At 36.3% G+C, this 24,474-nt stretch overlaps 1 protein-coding gene across 12 annotated transcripts in view; it reads left to right on the top strand.

Annotated features, from left to right (window-relative positions):
• Positions 1 to 24,474, top strand: part of FAM172A (family with sequence similarity 172 member A) — a 271,889-nt gene that overhangs the window by 45,890 nt on the left and 201,525 nt on the right. For all 12 annotated transcript variants that reach the window (XR_008233477.1, XM_052776899.1, XM_052776898.1 and 9 more), the window contains 2 exons: positions 10,427 to 10,492; positions 18,414 to 18,605. Coding sequence is in view for 11 of the 12 variants with exons in the window: in XM_052776899.1 (XP_052632859.1) it covers positions 10,427 to 10,492; positions 18,414 to 18,605 (258 nt within the window). In the remaining variant the exon portion in view is untranslated. The remainder of the gene's footprint in view (positions 1 to 10,426; positions 10,493 to 18,413; positions 18,606 to 24,474) is intronic.

The raw sequence follows: 24,474 nt of genomic DNA on the forward strand, positions 1-24,474 counted from the left end.
TCCTACGTGATATATTTGTTACTGATAACTACTGCATTGAACCACTTGTCTAATCAAACATGGCTATTCTTCCGCATGCCCCACCCCTCCAAAAAAGCAAAGGATTCCATCATGCATGCTTCTGTTGGGAAATTGACAAACACCAACATGAACCAGTCCTGGTCACATGGTTTATAAATGGACATGAGAATAGGCATTTGTGCAGTATTTTCTGGCTCAGGCTGTTTCATAGCTTCACAGACTTTTTAGAAAAAAATGGTTAATTAGTTGGACATGCTAAGTATTATACTGTTTTAAGGCAAAATTTCCACTAGAGCTTTTGAAATGTCCCATATGAGAAAAAAAAAGGCTTTTCTTCTCACAATATTTGTATTCAGTAGAAGGTCAAAGACACAGCTAATATGTAAAGTTTGCATAAAATCATAAATTGTTGTGATCCTTCTTAATCACTGTCATGTTAAGCAATTTTATGTGTAATTGAACTGTATCTTGGTGGTTGGACTGAGAAAGATGTGATTCCTTCCCAAACAAAGTATGTAGGTAAAATTCATTAAAACACAGTAAATTGTAGTGTACAGAGCTTCACTATTAGCTCTTTTTCCTCTTCTCCCAGTACTTGTGCCCACATAGCTTAATGAGAAGTACTACACTGATGTGCTGTCTTTGGACATGTGCATGCTGCATGATTGGCTACATTAGTTTTTCAGTCATAATTTCATAGGAAGAAAGGATCTGCTATGGTTTTTGGACATCATCAACATAAATATTCATGAGCAACTAACAATATCCTTACACACTGTCCTCTTACAGTAAGTGAAGTAGTATCGGCTATGAAGTTTATTTTATAAACCTCAGTTACCAAGAATGTTTCTTCCTCACAGGATTGTTTTAAAAATAAAGTGGAAAAAACACATAAATTAACCTTTCCAAATATGATTTAATGAAGACATTTTAAATAATATATTTCATTGTTGAATTAAATGGTTTCCTGTATTTTCTACAAGAGCGAAAGTGTCAGGTTTTTACTTGTCACATATGAAGCAATCTTCTTTACCCCTTAGTCGAAAGTTCTCCTGGCATTTGCCGTACCTGGAGTTTTTTGTAGTTTGCTCGATCTTTGAGTTTGCTTGCCAGCAGAACACAAGGCTAGGTTAGACAGGCTCAATCATGTGGAATAGAAAAAGGAAATCTTTTCTTGAGAAACAGTGAGGAAAAAGAATAGAAAAAGGTTCATCAATGTCCAAGGTGTTTTCTTAACCTTCAGCTTGATACCCCCAGAAGAGACGGTGCCTTCAGGGCAGGTTTTTCTCTCCTTAAGGGGAAGTTTCTTTCAGACTACTAGGTATCATAACCATAGACTAGAAAAGCAGAAAGCAAGCTAGCCATTTCTCTTAGAAGTTAACTGCAGGCTTTTGTCAGTTACTCAAAGCAAGTGAGGGTCCTGAGTTTGCCCCTTAAGTATGCGATGAGTTAATGACCCCGGTGCAATCTATTTGGTTTACTTGACCTAGTAAAAAGAGGTGCAGGTATTGCTTAATAGTGAAACTATGAACATTTTTGTGTTTTGTGTTCCTGAGGGTATCAACTACTAATTGTGCCAAGAAAAGAAAAAAAATAAATACTGCTAATCGTCAGTGCCATGGCCCTTTTCAGCTGAATTTATGTAAATTGAATTTATTTTGACCCACTACTGTTCTGGAGTGTGGTGGCAAAATGGTTAAGACATCTTGCTATGGAAAGAAGGTGTTAATTTGAGTTCTGCTCTGGATTTACATAAAATTAAGCCTTCAGTCCATCTGTGAATATTTATCTGGTCATTTCTGCTGAGAAATCAAAGGTGGCAAAATGAGATGCTTGACACATCACTGACTTTTTTGTCTGTGGTTACAAAAGCTGGTATGCTTTAACTATGTTAATCTGATATGTCAGTTGGGTTTGGCATGGATTTTTAACCTTTCAAAACTGCATAGCACCACCTCTCCACCTAAACTACATTTTTTTCATTAATAGTTGGAATAATCAAAACTGTTACTGCTCTTTCTTCCAGATCCCTTTTCATAACTCATCTCTAATATGAAATTTAGAGGTAATAATCCTAAGTTTTAGTTCTTGAATTGGAATATTAAAACATGCTCATAAGCCTCATTATATTGTTCCTCTGTTACTCGTTTGGGCTTTTTTTAGTTTCCTTCTTTGTTTTGCAACCTTTTCATCCTTTTGTTTCTTATCTCAGCTTGGAGATAGAGGTCATGCTTTCTGCTGATGTCTAATTGCTTATAGCACAACGTGCTTGATTGAAGCCTCTGCTTGGTACCAATACATATATATGTATATGTATGCATATTTTAAAAGAATTTAGAATTGTCAGAAGATGGGTTATGTAATTAAGCCATTTCTGAAGCCAAATAATTGTCAAGCGATTTCTAAAATGAGAGATGCTTTCTTAAAAAGGAAAAAAAGAAAAACAAAAAATAAACCAACAGGTGTCAGCAAAGACCATGTAACAAAACATTGGGTCAAATCACATCAACAGTATATGCTGCCTTCATGACAAATCCCTGTTGTTTTTCATTTAATTCTCTCAAAAGATCTTGAGATCCTATTTGTGATCAGTCAACTCAGAATCCAGAATATCACACCCATGTGTTAAGACTGAATTGAATTGCTTTCAGTAGAAAACGCAAGAAATCCCTTAGAGGTAATGTCAATTCCATCTTAATGAATTGTTCTCCCACACTATAATCCAAGTGAGGTCTTTTGTGGATTTTTAAAATGCCATTGATTCCCCGCCCCCCTTAGCTTGCAGTGAACAGGGCCTTTAGAAAGTCCATTCAGCTTTTAGGATTTTTTGTTCTGGCATGGTGATGGTGGATTTTTTTGTTTGTGCCAGTTCTTAGGTAAGGCTGCGTCCAAAAGCAGTATGTCAAAAAGTTCCTTTGCATCTCTCATTGTTACTTATTGGCAGGTTTGTCACTTGAGGGTCAAAATAAAGCTCATTCAACCAAGGCTGTGGTGGCCACAGTAGCAAGCCTCGGGTCAGTCCCACCACTTGAGATTTGCCGCAGGGCAGTCAGTTGGAATTCATTTTGCATTTGTTTCACTGAACATTATTGTTCTTACACTGCGAAGAGGAAGAAGTTGTGGGTAGACTACTGTTTGTTATAAGGATTGTTTCCTGCTCGTGCTCATTTTCTCTTTTTGTGTTAAAGTGCTTATTACCAATGAGGAGACAAATCTTATAAAACAAGAAAATCCATTACTTATAATGGCATTGCTTCTAGTGGTTTATACTTGTTTATTTTTAAGATTAGTGATAAAACCTCCAACCTGTGTACACTGCCTTGAAGTTCTTAGAAAATACTAGTAGTGCTGAGGGGCTTAATCTCTTAGGCTGAATTTAAATTATTTGAAAATAGTATCCTTTCTATGCCCGTGAAAGATCCATTTCTTGAGAAAGTTAGATTCAAGAGGTTGTAACTTGTTATGTCAGGTCTGAATTGATAGTTGAAGGAATTTTAGAGGTCTGGGGAGCTGATGGTGAATCTCTTGCTGTACTGTGCAGTCAAGTCAAACATACTATTTTAGGAAAAAAAGAACACAAAGACAAATGAGGTTGATTTTGGTCTGTATGTGGATTTGTCAGGCGAACTGGTAATGTTCAGCTGTTACACATTTTAAGTGCAGTTCTGTCACGGGGTGGGAATTGACAAGTGAACTAAGCTTGAACTTTTTCTGCATTCTCTAAAGAAAAATAAAAAACCTTGCATTTTTCCTTACTTCAACTGAAAGCATAGCAGATTATATCTGAGCGAGTTACTGTACAAGGTGGAGGTGGTCAGACTTCAGTGGCTTCTGAGCATGTCTTTTTCACTAATATTTTAATTGTAATTTTTTCCCTTCTTTTTTGCTCTTTTTTTCTGTAATATATGTTTATGTGGGAAATTAAACTGAGGTTAACTCATAAGGTTAATAGAGGAATAATAAACTACTAATGACACTAATAATGTACTAACCCTTTTTATGATATGACTTATGAAAAACCAGGAAGTCAAGCAAGTAGGAAAGCACTATCGCACCTATGTTTTATTAGCTACAATCTCCTTAATATTAAATGTAATATCTATATCATTCTAGAAAATGTGGCCACTAATAAAAACCTACAAGCAAAATTATTGCCATTAGATTCTCTACTCTCTGCACTTTCATGTAGTTTGAGAGCTGTCGTTAAAAATTAATGAAAACAAGTGATCTGATAAGGTGTTTAAGGAGTGTCGTTTCACAAGTTGACATCTTCAGAGGCAGAAGCCTCCTATCCACTGAGTAAGTGTATCATTGCCAACACATCTCACTCTTGATGGGAAGTAGCCTCTGTTAACTTTGAGAGAGTAGTTCTGTCTCCATTCGCTTTTAGTCCTTGGAGCAGTGAAAAGCAGTAACAAGAGTCGTAGTGGTGGTGATGGGGTTCTGTTTGTGTTTTGAATAGCTGTGAATGAGGAACATGATGTGGGAAATCGCAGATCCATCCAGCTGGATCTGGTCCACGAGAAGAATATATTTAACGAGTGATTTGCTCCATTTCCCTTTTTTCCCAGAAACCTGCTAGAAGTGTGTAGGAGCAGGCAATGATGTGGACAACTTGGATTAACAGCTTGCACTCCCTTATCCTTCCTCTGAGGTCTTGTAATCCGTCCTCCATCACGTGAGTGGTTGAAATGTCAACTGCTCACGTGCACTTTATCCTTCGTCATGTCACATGTTCTTAATTCTCTATCATGTGTTAACCATACACCAGCCATTTGACAGGGTTGTTGGCATTTTGGTCATGAGGGATGCGCATATGGGAGAAGAGAGGGACATGTGGCGTTTGATTGTCTTCAAAGAGACTTTGTGGTTTGCGCTAACTGAAGCGTTCCTCACATCTGTTGTGAATCCATGAACGTTCGTTGCGTGGTAATGATTTCCAGTGACTACCGATAGGTGCCGGTTTAGAAGCGAAAGGCCACAAATCACATGGGCCTATGCCATTTCCTTAATACGTTTTTAGCAGAGAATTCACTCTTGAGAAAACATTTTTGCAAGTTTGAGTAGTTTACTTTTTCTTTTTTTCCCTTCTGCAGTAGGTTTGCTGTTCTGTTCGTGTACGTAGTCTGGTGGTAGGTGGAGTTACCCATGGTTGGTTTTGAAAGTGGGAGCACTCTCAGGGGAAAAAAAGAGAATTCAGAGGGCTTGGGTTGTAAAGCACAGCGGGAGCAGGGGGACTCGTTGAGCAAGGCTCAGTGCACTTCACTGCATCCCAGCATGGTTTTTGATGTGGTATGTACTGAATCAGCTCTTCTGGATTAGGATGTAGGTGTTATGAAACAAGTCATTGAGTTGTGATCTGTTGTCTGTATACCTGGCTATCTCTGTTACGAAAAAGTTCACCAGCAGGTCAGCTGCAGTTCTGTTCTTCCTCTTGTGTGCCAGGCTGGTTCTTGACCTTTTTGATATGTGTTATAAGGCTTCTTTCAGTTTCTTACAGACTTAAAATCGGAGTATATTATTTTAAACTGAGTTATTTTGGAGTTGCCTCCTTGCTTTGTGGGTATGCTTTTGGTTGTCCTCTTTTCCAGGCTTTTGCTGTTTAAAGACCTCCAGTACTTAGTGCATTGAAGAGTCTCTTTGGTATTTGTCTCCACTTACCATGTTGAGGCTTCAGTACCTTCAGGACTTTAACTTTTTTAACTTTAACTTTAAACGTATTGCTCTCGATGGCTCTTAGTCTTTAATTTCTCCTTTCACATAGTTGTATGCAGGTATTGATCTTTTGATCATGTAGCTTCAGGATGGTGTATTGCAAAGATTTTACAAATTATGCTGCTAACAGAATTTTTCAGTGCTTTCTGGTAATTGAAAACAGTCCTGAAGAAAGTCCTCTATATGAACAATATAATCTTAAAAGAACACAAGTCATAGGAAGCCAGGACCTTGCCAATTACTGTGTACTACAGTTATGTGTACCAGAACTATGTTTCCACCTGGAGTTTCAGTTTTGCTCTGCAGACTGCATGCAGCGTTATAGTCTTGGCCACCATTGTGCAGAATATTTAGCAGTGCAAGGGTAAAATCTCAGCTGTGTCATAAGATAATGTACTTCTCTTTTCTTTCTGTGGTCTTCTCTGTCTCTATCCTTTTTGCTGGCCATCCAAGTCATCAAATTTAATTTCTCTGTAATTAAAATAGGTTATGTTCTGGATCCATATGAAGGATCACTGTTCATGATATAAGTCTATCCCCCAATTATCTATAAGACTATTGAAGTTTGCAGATGTCATATTTGGGGCCACTAGCACTTTGAAAAGGTACTTCTGGAGGTATTCACACTGTTAATGTCCATCATAAGTCAGAAGACTGACTGTTTTAAGTTCCTCAGAAGAGCAGTTGTGAGCACTGAAGTTTGGTTCCTGTCCTGAACCGTATGTATTACTGCTCTCAACCTTGTCCACAGTAGGTGAATGAAAACTGTAACAAGGAAATGGTAGCAGAGATTAGTACTCGTGTTTTTAATATGCCCAGGATAATCCACTGTTTTTACTGTTCAGGACATGTTCTGCTCGGCTGTGGTCCCTGCTATCATCAGCCTGCCTTCATTCTGGAAATTTTTCTAGTCTAACAAAAGTAAGAAAAGCTGTGACTTCATTTAAGGCGGAAGATTCTCAAGCTTACAGGAGGCAGGACACTGGCTCCTCAGCTGGCTGAGAGCAAATTGAAGTATAAGCCATTTAGTTCCTTTCCAAAGAGGACCAGTCTATGCTGGGAAGAAAGTTTCTTCTATCCTGCAGTTTGAATATAACCTTTTTGTGGGGTGGAAGTGTTAGGCTAAGTACCTTTTTGTGATTGGAAAGGATTTCTCCCTTGCTATCAGAATAGGTGATGAGAGGCATGGAATTTTCTTGGGTTTGTGTTTGTGTTTTTTTTCCCCAGTTCTCAGAGCAGGCAATAAGAACACCTTGATACTGCTTAGTTCAGATACTTGTCCTATTTGGGATGTGTTTTCCTGATAGACTGCACTTGGAAGTGTATAAAGAGCAAAGATACTGTAAAATGGGGTTGAAGTTTCCAGTGTCTCATACAAGAAGTACAACACTACCATTTTTTTTCCATTCATCTGGCAATTAATTTCATACACTCTGGGCAAACCTTACTATTGGTTCTTTTTCCTTTCCCATCTCAGACATGGTGCTGCCTGCTCACCAGCAACCTTATTACCTTGAATTACAACGCAGCGTACTGCTTAAGTGTTGGTACACCTTATGACTTGCAAGAGCCATAGAAAAAGCATAAATATCCCAGGTTAGTATGAATAACATGAGTAGGGGTCTCTAGCAAGTGTCACAGTTTGCCTTGAGAATGGCTTGTACTGGACAATTTGTTGCTTGATAGTTCCAGATGAGTTATTAACACTGGACTGGATTGAACAGCCTTTGTCACTAAGTACCTGTGGTCATGAGCAACCATATGACTGATGATTAGTCCAGGAGAGTTCATGGAGTGTAACCATACTCACCTTCTCATGCTAGAAGTCACAAGACACTTTTCAACATCCTGCAATGGTTTTCAGATCTTAAAGATAAAATACCAGCATACGCAAGTTAATACTACTACTAAAAGAAGTTGTGGCTATTTAAATTGTATAGATTTGTAATAGTAAGTCTAACTAGTGCTATATAAATAAAATGGCACAGTTCCCTTCTCTTTTTAATGCCTATAGAAAAGGTATTTTAAAAGTTAATTTTTCAAAATTACAGATCAGCCATAAAATCACAAGAAGTAAATAAAAGCATAAAATTCCAAATGTAATGTTGGATTTGTAGCATTTTCAGTACTTGCAGCCATATTCCTAGGTCAGACAGAATGATGCTAGATTTTCCAGGCACATCCATGCTAAGTGCAGGAAACCTGGCCATTATGATGATTTTTTCAACTCTGGGAAATTTGGGGCTTTGATGCTACTTCAATAAATTTTGTGTATCACCTTCCATCCTTTAAAGCTGACAGCATACGAGCCATTGCTAGGATATCCCTGAACTTGTTGATCTTCTGCTGCCAAAAAAACCCTCTTGTGGTCTTAAACTGGGGAAGTTTATGGCAGTTTTTCCTCAAGTCTGTCTGGGCCATGGAGACCATCCAGGTGCTGAGCTGCCTGAGGATCATAATCTCACACTTTGCATCCAAGCCTCCAACCCACTATATCTTTCTTCATGTTTACTCTTATTAAAAGCTTTCATTAGGTTAAGTCTTTGCTATACCAGAATGCTGTACTGATTTAACAGTCCAATTTTTAAGGCTGATATCACTATTTATTTTATTAGAGTAGTGCATAAAGAGCCAGTTCGGATCACAGCCCCATTGAGCCAGGCTGTGGAAAAAATGAGGCAAGGTTTACTTCTGCCCTGAAGACATCACAGTCTAAATAGATGAGAGAGAATAGAAGAAATAGATACAAACACATAGCTGCAAAAAGGGGTAGATTTTTGCAAGTGGTGTCTAAAATACATTTGCTTCATAGCAATTTTTTTATCTTCTGAGTGTTCTTTTAGTGTTTTTGATGGTTAGTAGATGCCTGGATTTAGAATGAAAAATAAAATTTCTATGTTTGAGGCCATATTATCATTATACTCATTTTAATGTCTGTACAACAACAGCATCTGAGACTGCAGGAACTTAACTGCTTTACTTGTTGGCATTACACTGAAGTTGATTTCGGTGAACCATAAAAAGTTTGGCCCTGAAGGTAAAATTACACTGTATGCATGTTCCTAACATACTGCTTTGGGGATAAACATGTCTTAAATCAACTCATCGCTCACAGCTAAATTCCTTCTCCAAATGCAGTTTCCCTGTAGATAGTAATGTTCAGTAAGACTGATTTTCTTTAAAACCATAAAGTTTTTTGAACATAATTCTATCAATAAACATATTTGAGCAGGGTAGCAAAGAATTCACGTAATCCTAATAAAGATTTGGGGTTTTTGTGAAAGGAAGGGAGGGGCACGTGCCAACATTTTTAATTAGCTTTCATCAGTACCTCTAATTTGTTCGAATGTGTTCCAAACGTTTGCATATTGTGTTTGCTCACATGTACATAATGAAAACTTTTGGACTTCATTGAAACTTTATTTGGTAATTGTGCATTTGGAAAATTAAAATTGAAGTTTATGATACCCTGGCTCCTACTTGCTCAGTTCATAGTGTGTTGTTAAGATGCCATCACTTGAGAGCTTTGTTACAGCGACGTTTCTGTTGTGGCTTAATATGCTGTGGGTTCAGATGGCTGTAATTGTGGCCTCGAGGGGTTGGACTAAAGAATACCAGCTGGGTTTGTATCCAGATATTCTTGGATTAATATTTTGGGACTTAGATCTTGTCCTGTCTGGAATTTAAACATAGTTCTCCAAGCTTTAAAGGGAAGGCAAACACCATTTGAGGCTCTTAATGAGCACTTTTTTCCTTTTTAATTTGCCTTTTTTTTCTTTTTTTTTTTTAAACTCCTGTAGCCAGTGAAATCCAGGCAGTTACTTCCAAACTGTTTTTACAGCCCCATACGGACAAAGCGCTTTAGTTTGTTCCTCAGCTTAATTCCCAAATTAATAATAGTTAGAAAGTTCTTACATCTGCATCTCCATTTTTCTTAGAATATATAAGGGTGAAAAAAAATTTCCCTAGATATTAGGCAAGCCTTTGAAGTGTGAACAACTTTGTTACATTTGAGACCGCAAGTCTTTCCTTGCGACTAGGTTGATTTTTTTTGGTTGCTCTTTGAAATAATTCCTTTTGTTTCAGGTCTAAAATTTCAATTTTATTTCTACATGGAGACAAGAGACTTAAACTCCCCCATAGTGGGGAATCAGTCAGGGTTTTTCTTCTATTTAGAAACCTTTGACCCATTCCTCCCCTGTTCAGTGAATAGAAACGGCAAGACAACTTGTGCTGAGGGTGACTACAGATCTGCTCTCCATGTAGCTCATGAAGTGAACCTGCAGGGGAGAGGGTTTCAGGAGTCCTGCTTATGGGAAAAAAATGCTTTTAAAGTATTTCTTTGCAAAAGAGAGCCTTTCTTGTACCCCTGAGTATATATTAATTGGTTATAATCCTTAGTTTTGAGGCACATAATTATTCACACAGCACCACGTGATGGATTCACAGGTACAGTTACAATTTCTTTGTACTGGCAAGCAGCCTTTTCTGAGGGACAGAGAGGAAGTTTTTGTGTAAAGCTCCAAGTTCTGTCATTAGTTGTGTAGTAAAGGATTCAGATAAGTGGCAAAACATATACAAGTGCTTAGCAGTTTAACCAACTAGCCGTTAAGTGGTCTGCCTGGATATTTCATTACTGTAAGTGGTTTGATATCTATTTGCATTTCTTTTTCTTTTTTTTTTCTTCCAGATCATTACTAAATATGTTTATGAACTACTGCAAACGGAATGCCACTTGAAGAAAGTAACTCTCCCAGTAAGTATCTTTTTTTTTTTTTTTCCAAAGACATTGTTTGTTTGGATCTGTAAAAATCATAGCCTGCAATCCAGTATTCAGATGTGCCAAGGGTCTGTGCAGGGCATTGTCTCAGGACACTGCCTTCACATGCAGCATTTGTGTGCATCTGGAGATGTGGTTCCACCTCACTTCTCATGTGTTTCATTTCTCCAGCTGACCCTTCCTTGCCTTACCAGACACCAGAATTTTCAAAATGTGGTAGTTCTAATAGAGAAATCATAAGCTTTTTGAAAAGTATTTGTGAATGTTTCAAGACCTCTACTGCTGGATGTAGAGAATGAACGTGCCTTTATAGGCAGAGGAATAAACTCAAACTGAGTTTCAGTAAACTACTCCAAGTCTTTTTTTAAAACACACTTTTTCAGTAACTTGTAACATGTATGTAATATAAGGTGCTGCTGCTGTTTAGTGGAAATATTTGATAAGCCTTTGGATGAAGCACTCCCCAAAGAACACGTATGAGAGTTTTTGTAAATACATGTGATACCATGATGATGTTAGGTATTTTTACATTATATACTGGAGAAAGTAGGGGACACTATAGTGTGACAGCACTGAGTAGGTTTTCCATCACTATCATAAAGGATTCTTACGGTCTTTGAGAAGCTTTTGCATTCCTGCTGTTCTCAGCCAGTCCTTCATATTCAGTCAGGGAGAACCCATTTGGGCTAAGGAAAGAAAAGGTCCTTTGCTTTAGCAGTTCTGTAAAGTTTCACGCTTCCCATTTCTGTTCCCTAAGTGTTGTTCAGGTGATGTTTTGATAACCTGCCCAAACTACTCAAGGTTTCCCAGCCAGGCTTTGCCAGTGTTTCCTGGTCAGGGCAATGGAGCTGTGCCAGGAGCTCCATGGAGCAGTCAGAGGGCGAGCAGCTTCTCTCCTTCGCAGTCCCAGCCTACTAAACCACGTAGGCTGTGCCAATGCCCCAAGACCCGAGAGTGCTTGAGGAAGCATTTCCCCACTTCAGATTTCCCTGTGTAGACAGAGAAGAGGATTGGGTTCATTGTGGCAGTCTGCCTGGTGCAGCGCTGGTCATGGTCTCTAACTTCTTTGCACAACCAGTTTTCTTCACTGCAGAAGTTTTGGTCCAAGGAGTACTTCTATGTACCAGACAGGTGAAGTGTCGAAAGACTTCCTCAAGCCATGTCACCCTCTCTCTGTAAAAGCAGGAAGCTGTCATTTATAAACTTTTAAGTGCCTGAATTTTGAGGCTATAGAACTTTCTTTGTCCTTTCTAAAAAGGAGTATGCATGTAAGTAATGCAATGCTAAGGCTGATCTATTAGCTTCAAAAAGTGAAGGCAAACAAACTTGGAATAAGTATTACAACACCTCCATCAGCTTTGTCACACACGTGGTGACTTGTCCACGTGGCTCTGAGATTTGGATGTCTGGCGTGGGAGAAGAATGGCCCTGTCTAGGTCCCACTGTTGAATTAATCTGTGTTTACTCTTATTTATAAATTATGTACTGATGCAGTTTGTCAGTAGTACATTTAAGCTATTCTTAAATATGTTAATTCCAGCTTCTGCAAAGTGTCATAATTTAATTGCATTTTGGAGCAAAGTAAGAACTTAGAAAATATACGCAGCTGTTTAATTGTGAGCAGTGTGGAAAATTTGGCACAAGGTATGAGCACTGTTCTTTAGTAATAAGTATTATGCGTAGGAAGCCCTCACCACAGTCAAAGATAGGTTATGAAGATGCCTACAAAAATGAGAAAAATGAAACAATGCATATAGAAGCTGAAAAATTAAAGCTGTCTAAAGGCTATGTTTAAATCACCACTGACAGACTTCAAAATAACAACAGAAAAAACCTAGTTTAAACTAGTAAAGGAGACTAATAGAGGTAATAAGACAGCTTCTGTAGCAAGAGTAAGTCCTGTGCAAGTGAGGAAAATACAAAAGAGTATAAATGCTGGCAAGTTACATATAAAATGAGAGTAAGATCACCCAAAACTGCATTTGAGGAGCTTGTTACAGTTGTAAAGGCTGATGATAAAAGGGAGCTGATGAGGTTAATAGATGAGCTGCCTGCAAAAGCAATGCTCAACTCAAATAAGAAAAACTAACATGTTTATTTCCAATTTATTTGTCCAGTTTCCACACTTTGTTATTATTTTATTTTCAACAGGTTATAATTCTGAGGAACTGTCTGAAATGTGATATACCAGTAGAAGAGATCTTAGGACAAATTGATAGATCGCACAATAATCAAATTCCAGGATGAGATGGTTATTAAGCCCAGGGTTCTATAAGGAGTCAAATAAGAAGCTTCAGAGCAACCAACTAGTATGTAACTTACTGCTGAAATCAGCTATTTTCATCAGAGAAATAGAAAAAGAGTAAATGCGATAGTCTTTGAAAGGCCTCCAGGAGTGATTCATAGTGACTCCTCTGTATCAGGAGGAAATAATATATTGGGGGAAAAGTCAGTATAGGTTTCTTTTTAAAAAACCTACTAGAATTCATTGAAGGAGTCAGAGATCACATGAAAGAGAAAGATCTTGTCAGTAAAAGAGTATGTGGATTTCCAATAAGCTGTCAACGAGCTCACCAAATGCTTTTTAAAAGCATAGGAGAAGGGATTCCTCATATGAGTTAATAATTGGTTAAAAGGGAAAAAAGGTATTCATATTTTAGAGATGAAATAATTTTTTACTGGTGCAGTGTTATTAAGGCCTTCACTGACATAGTTGTAAATAAAAGGAAAAAAGAAATGAATAGAAGCTAACAAACTTTTCTGTTTTTTCTAAAATTATTTGGAATACTTAAATCTCAAGCTGATTGTGATGAGTTGGGGAATTATTTCATGATGCTGAATGATTGGATGATAAAATGACATGAGATTCAATTCTGGTAAATGTGAAATTATGGGGAAAATAACTCGCTCTGTAAACACAATGGTGGCCTCTAAATGAGCTATTACAACTCAGGAAAGAGCTTGGAGTGATTGTGAATAGTTCTCTGAGAACATCAGTTAGTGCTCAATGGCAGTCAAAAACCCTCAAAGCAAATAGGATGTTAGGAATTATGAGGTGTTGAGAACAAAACAGAAAAACATTGTCATTCCACTCATTATGTGGGCCCTCATCTTGAACACTGCATGGAGTCTGGACACTATATCAGAAAGGATATGAAGAATTTAAAAAAAAAATACAGAGGAGGGTTACAAGGATGATCACAGGCATGAAATGCTTTTCAGACAAAGAAAGATTAGACAAAGATTCTTCAGCTTGGAAAATAGATGACTGAGGAAGGAATATGACAAATCTATAAAATCATGAAAGGTGTAGAGAAGATGAATAGGGAATGGTTTTTCGCTTTTTTCATAACAGAGAAGCTAAGGGGCATCAAGTTTAAATTATCAGGCAGGAGATCTCTACTGAAAGAGAGGCAGTACTATTTCATATACGTCCCAATTATATTGTGGAACTCATTGCCACAGAATACTATCAAGGAGAAAGGTATAAATGCATTCAAAAAAACCATTTGACAATACTAAGGTGCGATAGGTGCATTGAACTATTGTACATGCTTGTCCAGTTATAAACTGCCTCGGGAGGCTCCAAAGTTACTGGTTGCCAAAACCAGGGAAGAATCACTTTATAACCACTCTGTTCTTGTACTGTTCCCCTAAGCAATCAGGCAGTTGTCAGAAACAGGATCACGGGACCTTGATCTGACCACGATGGCTCTTCTTATGAATATGACGTTATTATATGAACATTTTGGAGGTGAATAAGAAAACATGTTTTTTCTGAACTTCATCACAGGTGACAGACAGTGTATTGGCCTTCTTTTTTCTGCAGCTGATGGTGAAGTAGACAGTGTAATGATGTTCGAATATATGAAATGTGTTTCAGGACTGTGTTAAGTGGAGTACTTTTTTATTTTTTCAGCATGATTTTAGTAATGTACAGAAATGCTATGCTTCAAAGGTTTAGGATGACAGCATTTCATGTTCTCTCATCTTTCTTAATTTCAGCCTCATGTGCAAAGTCCAACTTGCTGTCTTTATTTTGCTTTCCCAGGCGGCAGCTTCAGTTTTTGACACAATTGTTTGTAAATTTCTTTTCAGATATGAAAATAAGAACAGTTTGGAAATCAGGAAAGCTCGCCCGTTATTTTATTATGTCAGCATCTCTGACAAGAAATAAATCTGAACATTTTTTCCTACACAGGGAGGCTGAGATGCATACTGCATTATTGTTACTGTAAAGTATTGTAGTTCTCTTAATGTTTAACATATACCACTGGACTTGAAAATTTAAATGAAGAGACTCACAGTCTGGGAGAAGCCGTGCAATTATTTCTTTTAAATTTCTCATTTTGTGCTCCATTGAAGGTTATATTATGAATATAAAGATGACTGCAATTTTTTTATCCAGATGAAGTCTTTGTATTTCTTTAGTTTTGATGGCATAATCAGTGATTGATCTTTGCTGTTCTTTAGGAGTTGAGGACAAATAGAGGGTGCTTCTGAATTAAATGCATCTTTAATGGCTTCTGGGAAGGCTTGAGATGGAAGTTTAAATAATTACTAATATGGGTTATTGACAATGGGACTGAAAGGTCTCACTTTGCAGAATCTTCTAACTTACCAATGCTTTGCTCTTTCACTTCAGTAGGTAAAACTTCATTCAGTAGTTCTCTTGATCTACTAGACAGCCAAGAACTATTTTTGTTTGAGAAACAATGGTCTGTTATCTCCACTGCATGTTCCTTTTGGCTATTTTGTTGCCGAAGTCCAGTCAATACTTGTTTTGTAAAAAAGCCACTGATTTTAGGTTTGTTAAGTTAGTTGTGGTAATGACCAAATGGTATTTAGCTGCTTATAATATTGATCAGCAGTTTTCATTTTTTACAATTTTGAGGGAAAAATTATAAATCAGGATATTCAATATTGTAAAGACTGTAACATAAGTGAGTTAGCGAGCTTTATGTAGAACTGCATAACAGAAGACTTTCTTATCTTGCAAAGCAAATGAGCAGTTTTCTCTCTCCACCAGCTGCTCATAATTCTCACAATCTTTTTGAGTCTTTGCAGTTTCAATTCCATTTATTTGCCATGTTTTTTCCTCCAGTCACAAGTTACACCTGTTTCACTTGTTTGTAGGCTCTAGACTCATAATTTTTATTGTGTTTCTTAACTGGAATAAGAAAAATATTAGTGGATTTTTTTCCCCTTTAAAAAGTTAACATTCAATCTTAAACTTAAAAACTTTCAATGTACAAAATAAAAGACCCCTCAGCCTAGTCAGGTCTTGTGCATCTTGGGTTGGTAATGGCTAAGAACTGAAAATTAAGTCAATGTTGATGTGGTAGCATGAATGTCAGTAAGATTAGATTTCAAGTATAGTTTGACTTTACCCTATGTATTGATAGCAGCTGTGCAAAATACTAACTAGTATGCTGTTGAAATACTCTGTAGGCTGGTACTACTGTATTAGGTGATAGCTCATTTGAGACAGAACTCAAAAGGAAAAAGTAATTCACTGTTTGAAAACCTTAAGAAAATCATAATATCTGTAGAGCCCATAACTCAGAGAATTCACCATAACTGCATACATTCATAAACCTTAAGGTATAGTTTTGCGTTGGAAAAATAAATCTGAGAAAAGGAAAATTAAACTTTACACAGTAGTTTTAAACAGCAAATTATCAGCAGAATTTAGATTGATTTGACATTCCTAGCTACAGATTATTGGAAGATTGTTGCATGTGAATAACAACATTGAATCAAATTGTTAAATTAAACTCATTAAAGTTTAGCATTTTACTGAATTTTACTGATTTATTTGGTTTGTCTTTGAATAAAGGATCAGAAATAAGTGTTCATGAGTAGGTCCGGAAGAGAAAGTGGCTAATAAATATAAATCATTTTATGTGGACTCAGTGTGTCTAGCGCTAAATAGTACTCTATGTTGATTTGTCAGTAAAGTAAGGTTGTGCACAAGAGTGACCTTTATGTGAATTCTTCAGTGAAAGCTTGATCTAATGAATTACTACTGTTTGAAGATAAATTAGCTTGAATAAAAGTTTGCAAATGTGATTAATTTGAGGAAGAGAATGAAGAGTTATTTTTTATGGTCTTGGTAAATATTTTTAACTTTTCTAAATTAACATATTTGCAGAAGTGTGAACTAGTGATATCTTCTAATACATATGATCATTAAGTGCTAGTATTTCCTAAATAGTAAATAAAAATTTAGTTTATAAATACTAAAGCATACAGCTAAGTTTTATCTTTTTCTGAAATACAAGTGCACAATGTTTTTTCTTAATTACAGTATCGTAAGTATTCAGTTCATGTGCAAAAGTCAGTTACATCTTGCCAAGCACTATCTGAGATTTAGTGTTGTCTGACTTTTTACCTCAGCTGTGTTTAAATTTTAAGGTATCAATACTGCTACTTCAGAAGCAGCAACGTGATCTGACTGTAGCCCCAGTATGGTACCTGTTGTACTTATATATTCTGTACTCTTTTCAATAGAATGTATTTTTTACCGTGTTTTCTATTTTCGCACAAAGTGTGAGAGAACACGAGTACTTTTCCTGGTGTAGAAAGTGCAAGCTGAGGCACGTGAGATGTTACGTCATTTTGGAGCAGGGAATGAGGTCTTCAGCACTCCAGCAGATGCTGAGGAGAAACATGACCATTCTTCCAGTTAGGAATTCCTTTTGTTTAAGTAGCCTCATTGATTTCGTTGAAAAAATACTCGGTAGGACTTGCATTAAAAAAAAGCCTGGAGATTCATGCACAATTAATTTTTTCTGAGGTAAGGGTAATAAAGAATACATACCCACATATGAGAGAAAAACTGACATCATCCAAATAGCCGTTCTTCCTGTCAACGTAAGGCTCATATCCTGACCTGCCTTTCATCGCTGTTGCAGGGCGTAAGACAATGCAGGTTTGTTCCTAGGACCTGTACAGTTAGCCTGTGCGGGTTGTGGGTTGTGGAGTACAGTAGGATGGGGAGATTTGCCTGTTCTGTTATTTCTTTTCTATGTATTCATATGGTAGAAAGGGAAGAATGAGTAGACGAGATGTTTTTTTCTGCCCTCATGGCGTTTACACCAGCACAGTTTTTTGCCTTGAGCTAGGCTTGCTAAACCAAGTGTAGACCATCTCTATAGAACTTCTGTTTTTAGTGAACAAAAAGTGCTGCTTTACTCTCTAGAGTAAGGACAAAACTTGGAATTAGATTATGGTTTACTGATTATCAAAGCTGGTTGTTGGTCTGTTCCTACAGCAAAGTAGCTAAGCATTGACCCAGGTGCAGGACTCTTAATGAAGCCATTATTTAGACCCAGATTGGATTTCTATATTTTCCTAGGCCTATCCTATTAAATTTGTAATAGACAAATTTACAATACAGGTTCCTCTGTGGCTTATTGGGTATTTATGTTGAGGTGGCTGAGATGGAAGTCTCCAGGATTTGTTTTATATTGTGTAAGAATTTTATTGTTGCTTCAGGCATATCAGAGGTGACAAATTATTTGATCCTGCCCCTACCCCAGTCCCCTGATTGTTCTTTTATGGAATTTCTTTTTTGCCAGTAAATTTCTGTAAACAACTGATGTTTCAAAGTTTTAGCGTACTTTTTACCCCTTTTTTAAAAATTTAAATCTTCCTTGGATTACTGTTCTAAACTGTGGTATATTTTTATGTTTCAAAGTCACATTGCACAGATATTAACTTTTGCTTTATTTTTCTTTAGTACTGGGCACACACTAGTCCTTATAATATGCATACAAATAGTTGTTACGTGGTGAAAGGTTTTATATCAATTTGGTGGCTAACTTTATAACTACAGATGTTCTTCTAAAAAATGTTATTGATGCATAAAAGTGCATGTTGTCTGTAATTGCAGGTTGATGCAACTGAGAGTGAACCAAAGAGCTTTATCTTTATGAGCGAAGATGCGTTAACAAATCCTGACAAGCTGCTGGTCCTAATTCATGGTAATGGTGTTGTCAGAGCAGGTCAGTGGGCTAGGAGACTTATAATTAACGAAGATCTGGACAGTGGCACACAGATACCATATATAAAGAGAGCTATTGAGGTAAGTGAAAGTGCATGTATGTATGGTTTGTGTGGGCAAATGCATGTGTATGTGCGTACCTGTGTATGAAGAGCTCTGAATCTGTGATGTTTTAATTTGTTATCAGTGTTCAGTATTTCCCTATATGATAATTTTATTTACGATGGGAATACTTGCTTGTTTTTTTCAGAACTTTTCTCTAATGGAACCAAGTTTCTCTCTTACAGTAGAAAAAATCTTAGTTTTATGTCATGTTGTTGTGGCGGTGCTGCCATGTAGTTTAATATGGCAGCTAACGTGACAAGAGCCCTTAGCAGGCGATGAGATGCAATAGAAGGCACTACAGAAATTTGTTATGATTTGAAGTGTTTTCTTTTACATTTCATTAAATTTGTACGTATTCTCACTCAACGTCTGTTGTAATCTCATGATAACATGAGCTTTCGTGATAACAGCAGGCTTTTTTGCTAGGCTTGTACTGAATTTATTAGAGGCACAGTCTTTTTCAGTTTTGCACTGAATACTGATTCACACTGATTCATTCTGATTCACCTATCAATACTTGACAGTAAAAAAATAATTTACATTTTATGGACACTATTTTGTTACATTTACATCTATGTGAGAGACAATGCACAATTTGTGTAATGTTTTTAACATTGGAACTTCGTAGGTATAATTCATCTCTTGCATCCTGCTACCTAAATGAAACTTCCTGTACTAAACATTACAAAAGCCTGTTTAAGACTCACTATTTCTATTATATTTACCAAGTTAAGCTAATGTTCTACTCTAAATATCAGTCTCGTCACTGTGATTATGTGTTTTGCTAAATGAAGTTTAATTTTTTGCAGTTGGCTTTAAAGTATTCAGTATAGAAAATGGTTCTCTTCAAATATGTTTTTTTTAATGAAGCAAAGGAAGAAAACATATTAAAACATCAGGCCATTAAGTTATTTTTGTTTTGTACAATCCACTAACAAAGCACCAGACTACACTGTGTGTGAAAAAGAAACCTAGTCTTGTGAAAGTGATGCTTGCTGCCTTCTAATATAAAGGTTTTGTTCATTTTAAATCAAGACTCGGGCAGAACAAAAAATACTTTATTGAGTGTAATATAGGTGTATGGTAGGTCCAGTGTAGGAGGTTAATTTCTAGAGTGTAAGTTCCAAAACCTTTCCCAAGAAACCTGAAGAGCTGTAGCCACTTAAATTTTCATAGCAGTGCTTACATGCCTGCCTTTTCGTTCCTTCCTAAAGATGCTGCTGCCTTGGCTAACATGAGAGGCTGAGCATTTAAAACTGGGATACTATCCCTAAATTAACAGATAATCTTTAAGAGAGTATTTCTAGTAGAGGAGAGTTAAATTCTTTTTCCTGTTTTTTTATTTTTATTTATTTTATGCTGTGATTGTGCCAGTGTGACACAGATCAGACCTGTGTTCCCTCAAATGGTTATTATCCTTAAAAACAGATTATGTATTTCTGCATTTTGAATGCTGCTTTAAAAAAACACGGAAAAACCCGAAGAGTTGATGACAAAGTATCTTTAAAAAAAATATAATCATTCAATCACATGGGGAGATCAGACTTTGTGCTCTTATCTTTTGACTTCCTTCTATCTTAGCACAGTTTTTCAGTTCATAGTTCTCTTCAGTTGAGTAATTTCAGCTACTGTAAAACCTGCTCTCCCTTTTTGTGCATCTTAAAATTCTGGTAAATGTACTACATATTTAGAACACATACTATTTGCAATGATTTTTTTTAATGCAAAATGAAGATTAGATCATATTCAATTGTATTATATTAAATACGTTGCTTTTTTTCGTATCCTGTAATCACTGTAGTGGGAATTGGATGTATATCTGGTTAGATAAGGCAATATTTTATGGAAGTCGAATCCCACTGAAGGTATTTGGAACTGTTATGTTATGAATAAAAAGAGAATACAGACAATTCCATGGTGATATCATGTCTACTTCATGTACAGATCATATAAATTACTCTTCCAAATGCAGGAAATTATGGTAGAGTGAGTATAAGGACTCCAATTTTGGTTAATAATAATAAAAATTGCATCCTTTTCTGGGTTTTCTGGTGTTCAGTCCTCTAGATGATTTAGGTACTTTTGTCTCTTATAAAATGAAAATAACTGACCTAGACGATAAATGGCCTGTATGAAATTGTGATAACTCCTCATGCAATGTTGCCAGTTTGATGTAAGGAATTATTTTCCTTGATCTTCCATGTTTCTTCTAAGAAGAGGTCTCATCCTTGAATGAAACCAGCAGACCTTATCAAAGCATAAGATTACAGTGCTGATGACAGGCGAACATGGATTTTTTTTTCTAATAAACTATGTGAATTTGAAGTGGATAGTAGTATCTAGGATTTGAAAATTCCACTGATCTATTGTGAGTGTGAAACATATACAGGTAGCTTAAAACATTTGCTAGAGACTAGGTTTTCATTTAAAAAAAAATATATTGCAAAAGTAGTGCTTAAATGTCTTTTGTGCAGAAACTAGTTCAGAAATATCACTTCTGTTTTCCTTAAAACAAAACCAAACAGACAAACAAACAAAAAAACCCCAGTAGGTCCAAACTGTATCTTTTTTTCTACTGCTTTTCTCTGTGGAGAGTGATGAGACTACCACAAGCTTCAGTTCATTTCTTGGAAAAACTGAAAACAAGGGTGCAAAAACTGGAGTTATCAGTGAGCAGTGGATTGAGAAGGATGAACTGATACTGTGCTCCTAACCGGGAAGTTAAGGGAAGAAAAGAAAAGAAACTGTTTCTCTCTGGTACAACACTTTTGATAAAAAAAATAAAAAAACCCTTTTCTCTTAAAGCATATATGGAATAAGGGAGCAATGTAAAGGCTTAAAATTTATCATGCTTCTGGTGGCTTGGGGCTCATACACACTGGAAAGAAAAGATCCAAGGAGAAATACTCCAGTGGGAATTCGAGTAGCTAGAAATGTGTTTTTTCTTTTCATCTGGGTGGTTCCTGTAGGTAATGCTTCTCCTTCCATCTTTTATATCAAACTCTTTTGTGTAATAGGTGTTCGGAGTAGTTTACAAGGTTTTATGTGAAGAGGTAAGATTAATGTGTTGAATCAGAAATTCAAACTTGATAGTGTAAAAGAAATTTTGAAATATGAAAGGAGGACAAACAAGCAACTAGATAGAGAACAGATTGTAGGAGGGAGAAAAGTGTATACAATGTGAGAGACAGATATGTGTAAATACGTTAAAACACGGTAAGAAAAGACCTACTTTAGAAAAACAACTATGAAAAAGGCAAATGTGATAATATAAAGCAGTAAGACTGTAACAAAAGCTTAATTAAAATAAACCAAATACATATTACAAACATTTAAAACAAAAAAGATAGCAATTTTAATGTCTCGTCTACATTTTGCTAAATGTCTCATTCACTGCCTGTAGAGTCAGGCTCTTCTCAGATCAGTTATTATTTAGTTATATTATTTAGTATACAATGGCTGAAGCAGTGACAGGAGAAGATGGTGAGAGACAGAGGTAAATTCTTTAATTCACTGATGAGGGCATTTACATGGGGTGTCAAGAATTAAGGATTTACACCAGGCTCTTTAGGCAGAGGAGGTTATGAGAAGGTACGCTTCTCTGGTTCATTGCCGAGTGGCAACAACATGGATGATAATCTAAAAATTTAGATGGGAGCTGTACTAGTGATACCAGTGATATAGGGGAACAAGCAAGAAGGGGTTCAAAAGTTGGCTACTGCTCCATGCAATAGCGTTCCTTCTGTAGTGGTTGGAGAAGTTAATTCTGTGCTTTAAAGTCTGCTGCGTGTTAGGCAAGGAGAAGCTGAAGTTGATCTACCTATGGAGGAAGTTTGTGCCTTGGGGAAACAAGAGCTCAGCTTACCTAAGTTCGGACACTGAGAAGAATTTTGGAGTACTGTTATCTTTGATACCTTTCCTCTAGGGAATAAAGAGGACATCAGCTTACTGCATGAGTACAAAGAAACCGTGGGATGTTTTCTGCCCCTTTGGAAATTCAGTACACTTGTTACCTAAGATAGCTGTGGTCCCAAGGATGCTAGTGAAATTCAACCACAGCAACTGTTGGTTATTTGATTTTTTTAAAAAAATTACTACCTTTTTAATAAAACATCCAAGAATTGTTGCCTGGTTTCAAATTCAGCACACTTGAAGATAGCTTAGATATTTTTATTATTATTTAAAGGAGAATTAATACTTGACATAGGGGTAATAGCACCAGAAAAATAGCTTCTTCGGAGAACCTAGATGAGTTTTTCAGAAGAAATGCAGCAGCACCCAAAAATCTGAATTTCCATGAACAAACGAAAAAAAGGTTTGCATGAGATGGGCATCAACTGCAGAAATCTTTCTTTAATGGCTGACATAACATGATTTTCAGCTTCAGTTTTCTCTTGTGTTTATCCTGCTCTTCTTTCTCCATTTTCTTAACAATTTCTGTTCTTAAGAATATTTTTGGCCAGAATATTGGATTTATTCACTCATATTAACATCATTCATTTGTATAAAACTATCAGGTTGGTAATATTTGCGGAGAATTGGTGAGGGTTTCTTTCTTCAACATGCAATAAGATGTTACTGGTTTTGTAACTCAGTTGAATGGAACAACAAAATCATTCGGTGTAACAGTAGTAAATTTACCTGCCATAACTTTTATGTGATTTAGTAACCTGACTGGTTAGTAACTGGTATGGTAGCACATTTCAGTCTTTCCATTTTGGAAAAATCAACTGATTTCAAAAGTCGATATTTACAGATTGTTGTCAAGAAATTATGCTTTGTTTAAACTACACTAACAAGAATTCTTGCTGAGAAACTTTCATATCTCACTGTTAAGCGTAGAATATCTTGTTAGACAACATTCTCTTTGTTCTAGTGGTCATATTTCAGGAACCTGAGATTTAAAATTTTGTCTCATAGGTTATACATGCTTAGCATAATTTCAATAAGATGGGCACATGACGCTTTCTGGAAAAAAAAAACCAGAGCTGACATTTCACTGCAATTACAGTTCTTCTGCAGAATACTAATATTTATGTACCTTTTACGTCTCCTAAGTATATTGTTGCAGAAAGATGTTAAAATACTTCATTTATTTTTTAATAGTCAGTTATAGTGCCAGAGTAATCATAATCTTATTTGGGCATTCTAATATTATTACTGAAAATAAAATTTCACTAAAATGGACAATAATGTGCTGTATTGTTTTCTTTCAGATATTAATTTTCTGACTCTGGTATCTGTATTTGCTTTTATTCATTCTGTTAGATCGTAGAACTAACATTGCTTGTAAAGTACTTCTCAGTAGAGAAAACGTATTTAGAACTACTTTTGTGGGGATAATATTAAGAAAACTTACGTAGCTGGTTAGATGATCTTTTGAGATCTTTCTAAACACATAAACACAAATTACAATGTATTACTAAATAAATTATCACATATAATTGGCAAAAAATACACCATACTCTGGAAAGAAAATTTAAAAAGCAATATATTTAATCCCTTCTAAAACATTTTATGAGGAATTGATAATCTCTCAAATACTGATTTGAAATAGTGATCACCAAGCAGATAGAAGGAAAAGTTGCATAGCTAGTTGAAGCAATATTAATTGATCACAAAATACATAATAATATATAACAAGCTGTATAGGACTTAATAATTATTAAATCAGAAATTCAAGAAAAGGTTAAAAGGTAGGACTATTACTGAACTGACAGGGTATATAAGCCCACACCAGCCCCCATGCCAGCAAAGGAAAACAATGAGATGACAGCTCTACTGTTTGGAGAGAGGTTGCTAACGACAGCTTATTCCTTTATGATTTCAACTCTTGACAGAAGAC

Source organism: Harpia harpyja, chromosome Z (assembly GCF_026419915.1).
Source record: "Harpia harpyja isolate bHarHar1 chromosome Z, bHarHar1 primary haplotype, whole genome shotgun sequence".
Classification (NCBI taxonomy): Eukaryota; Metazoa; Chordata; class Aves; order Accipitriformes; family Accipitridae; genus Harpia; species Harpia harpyja.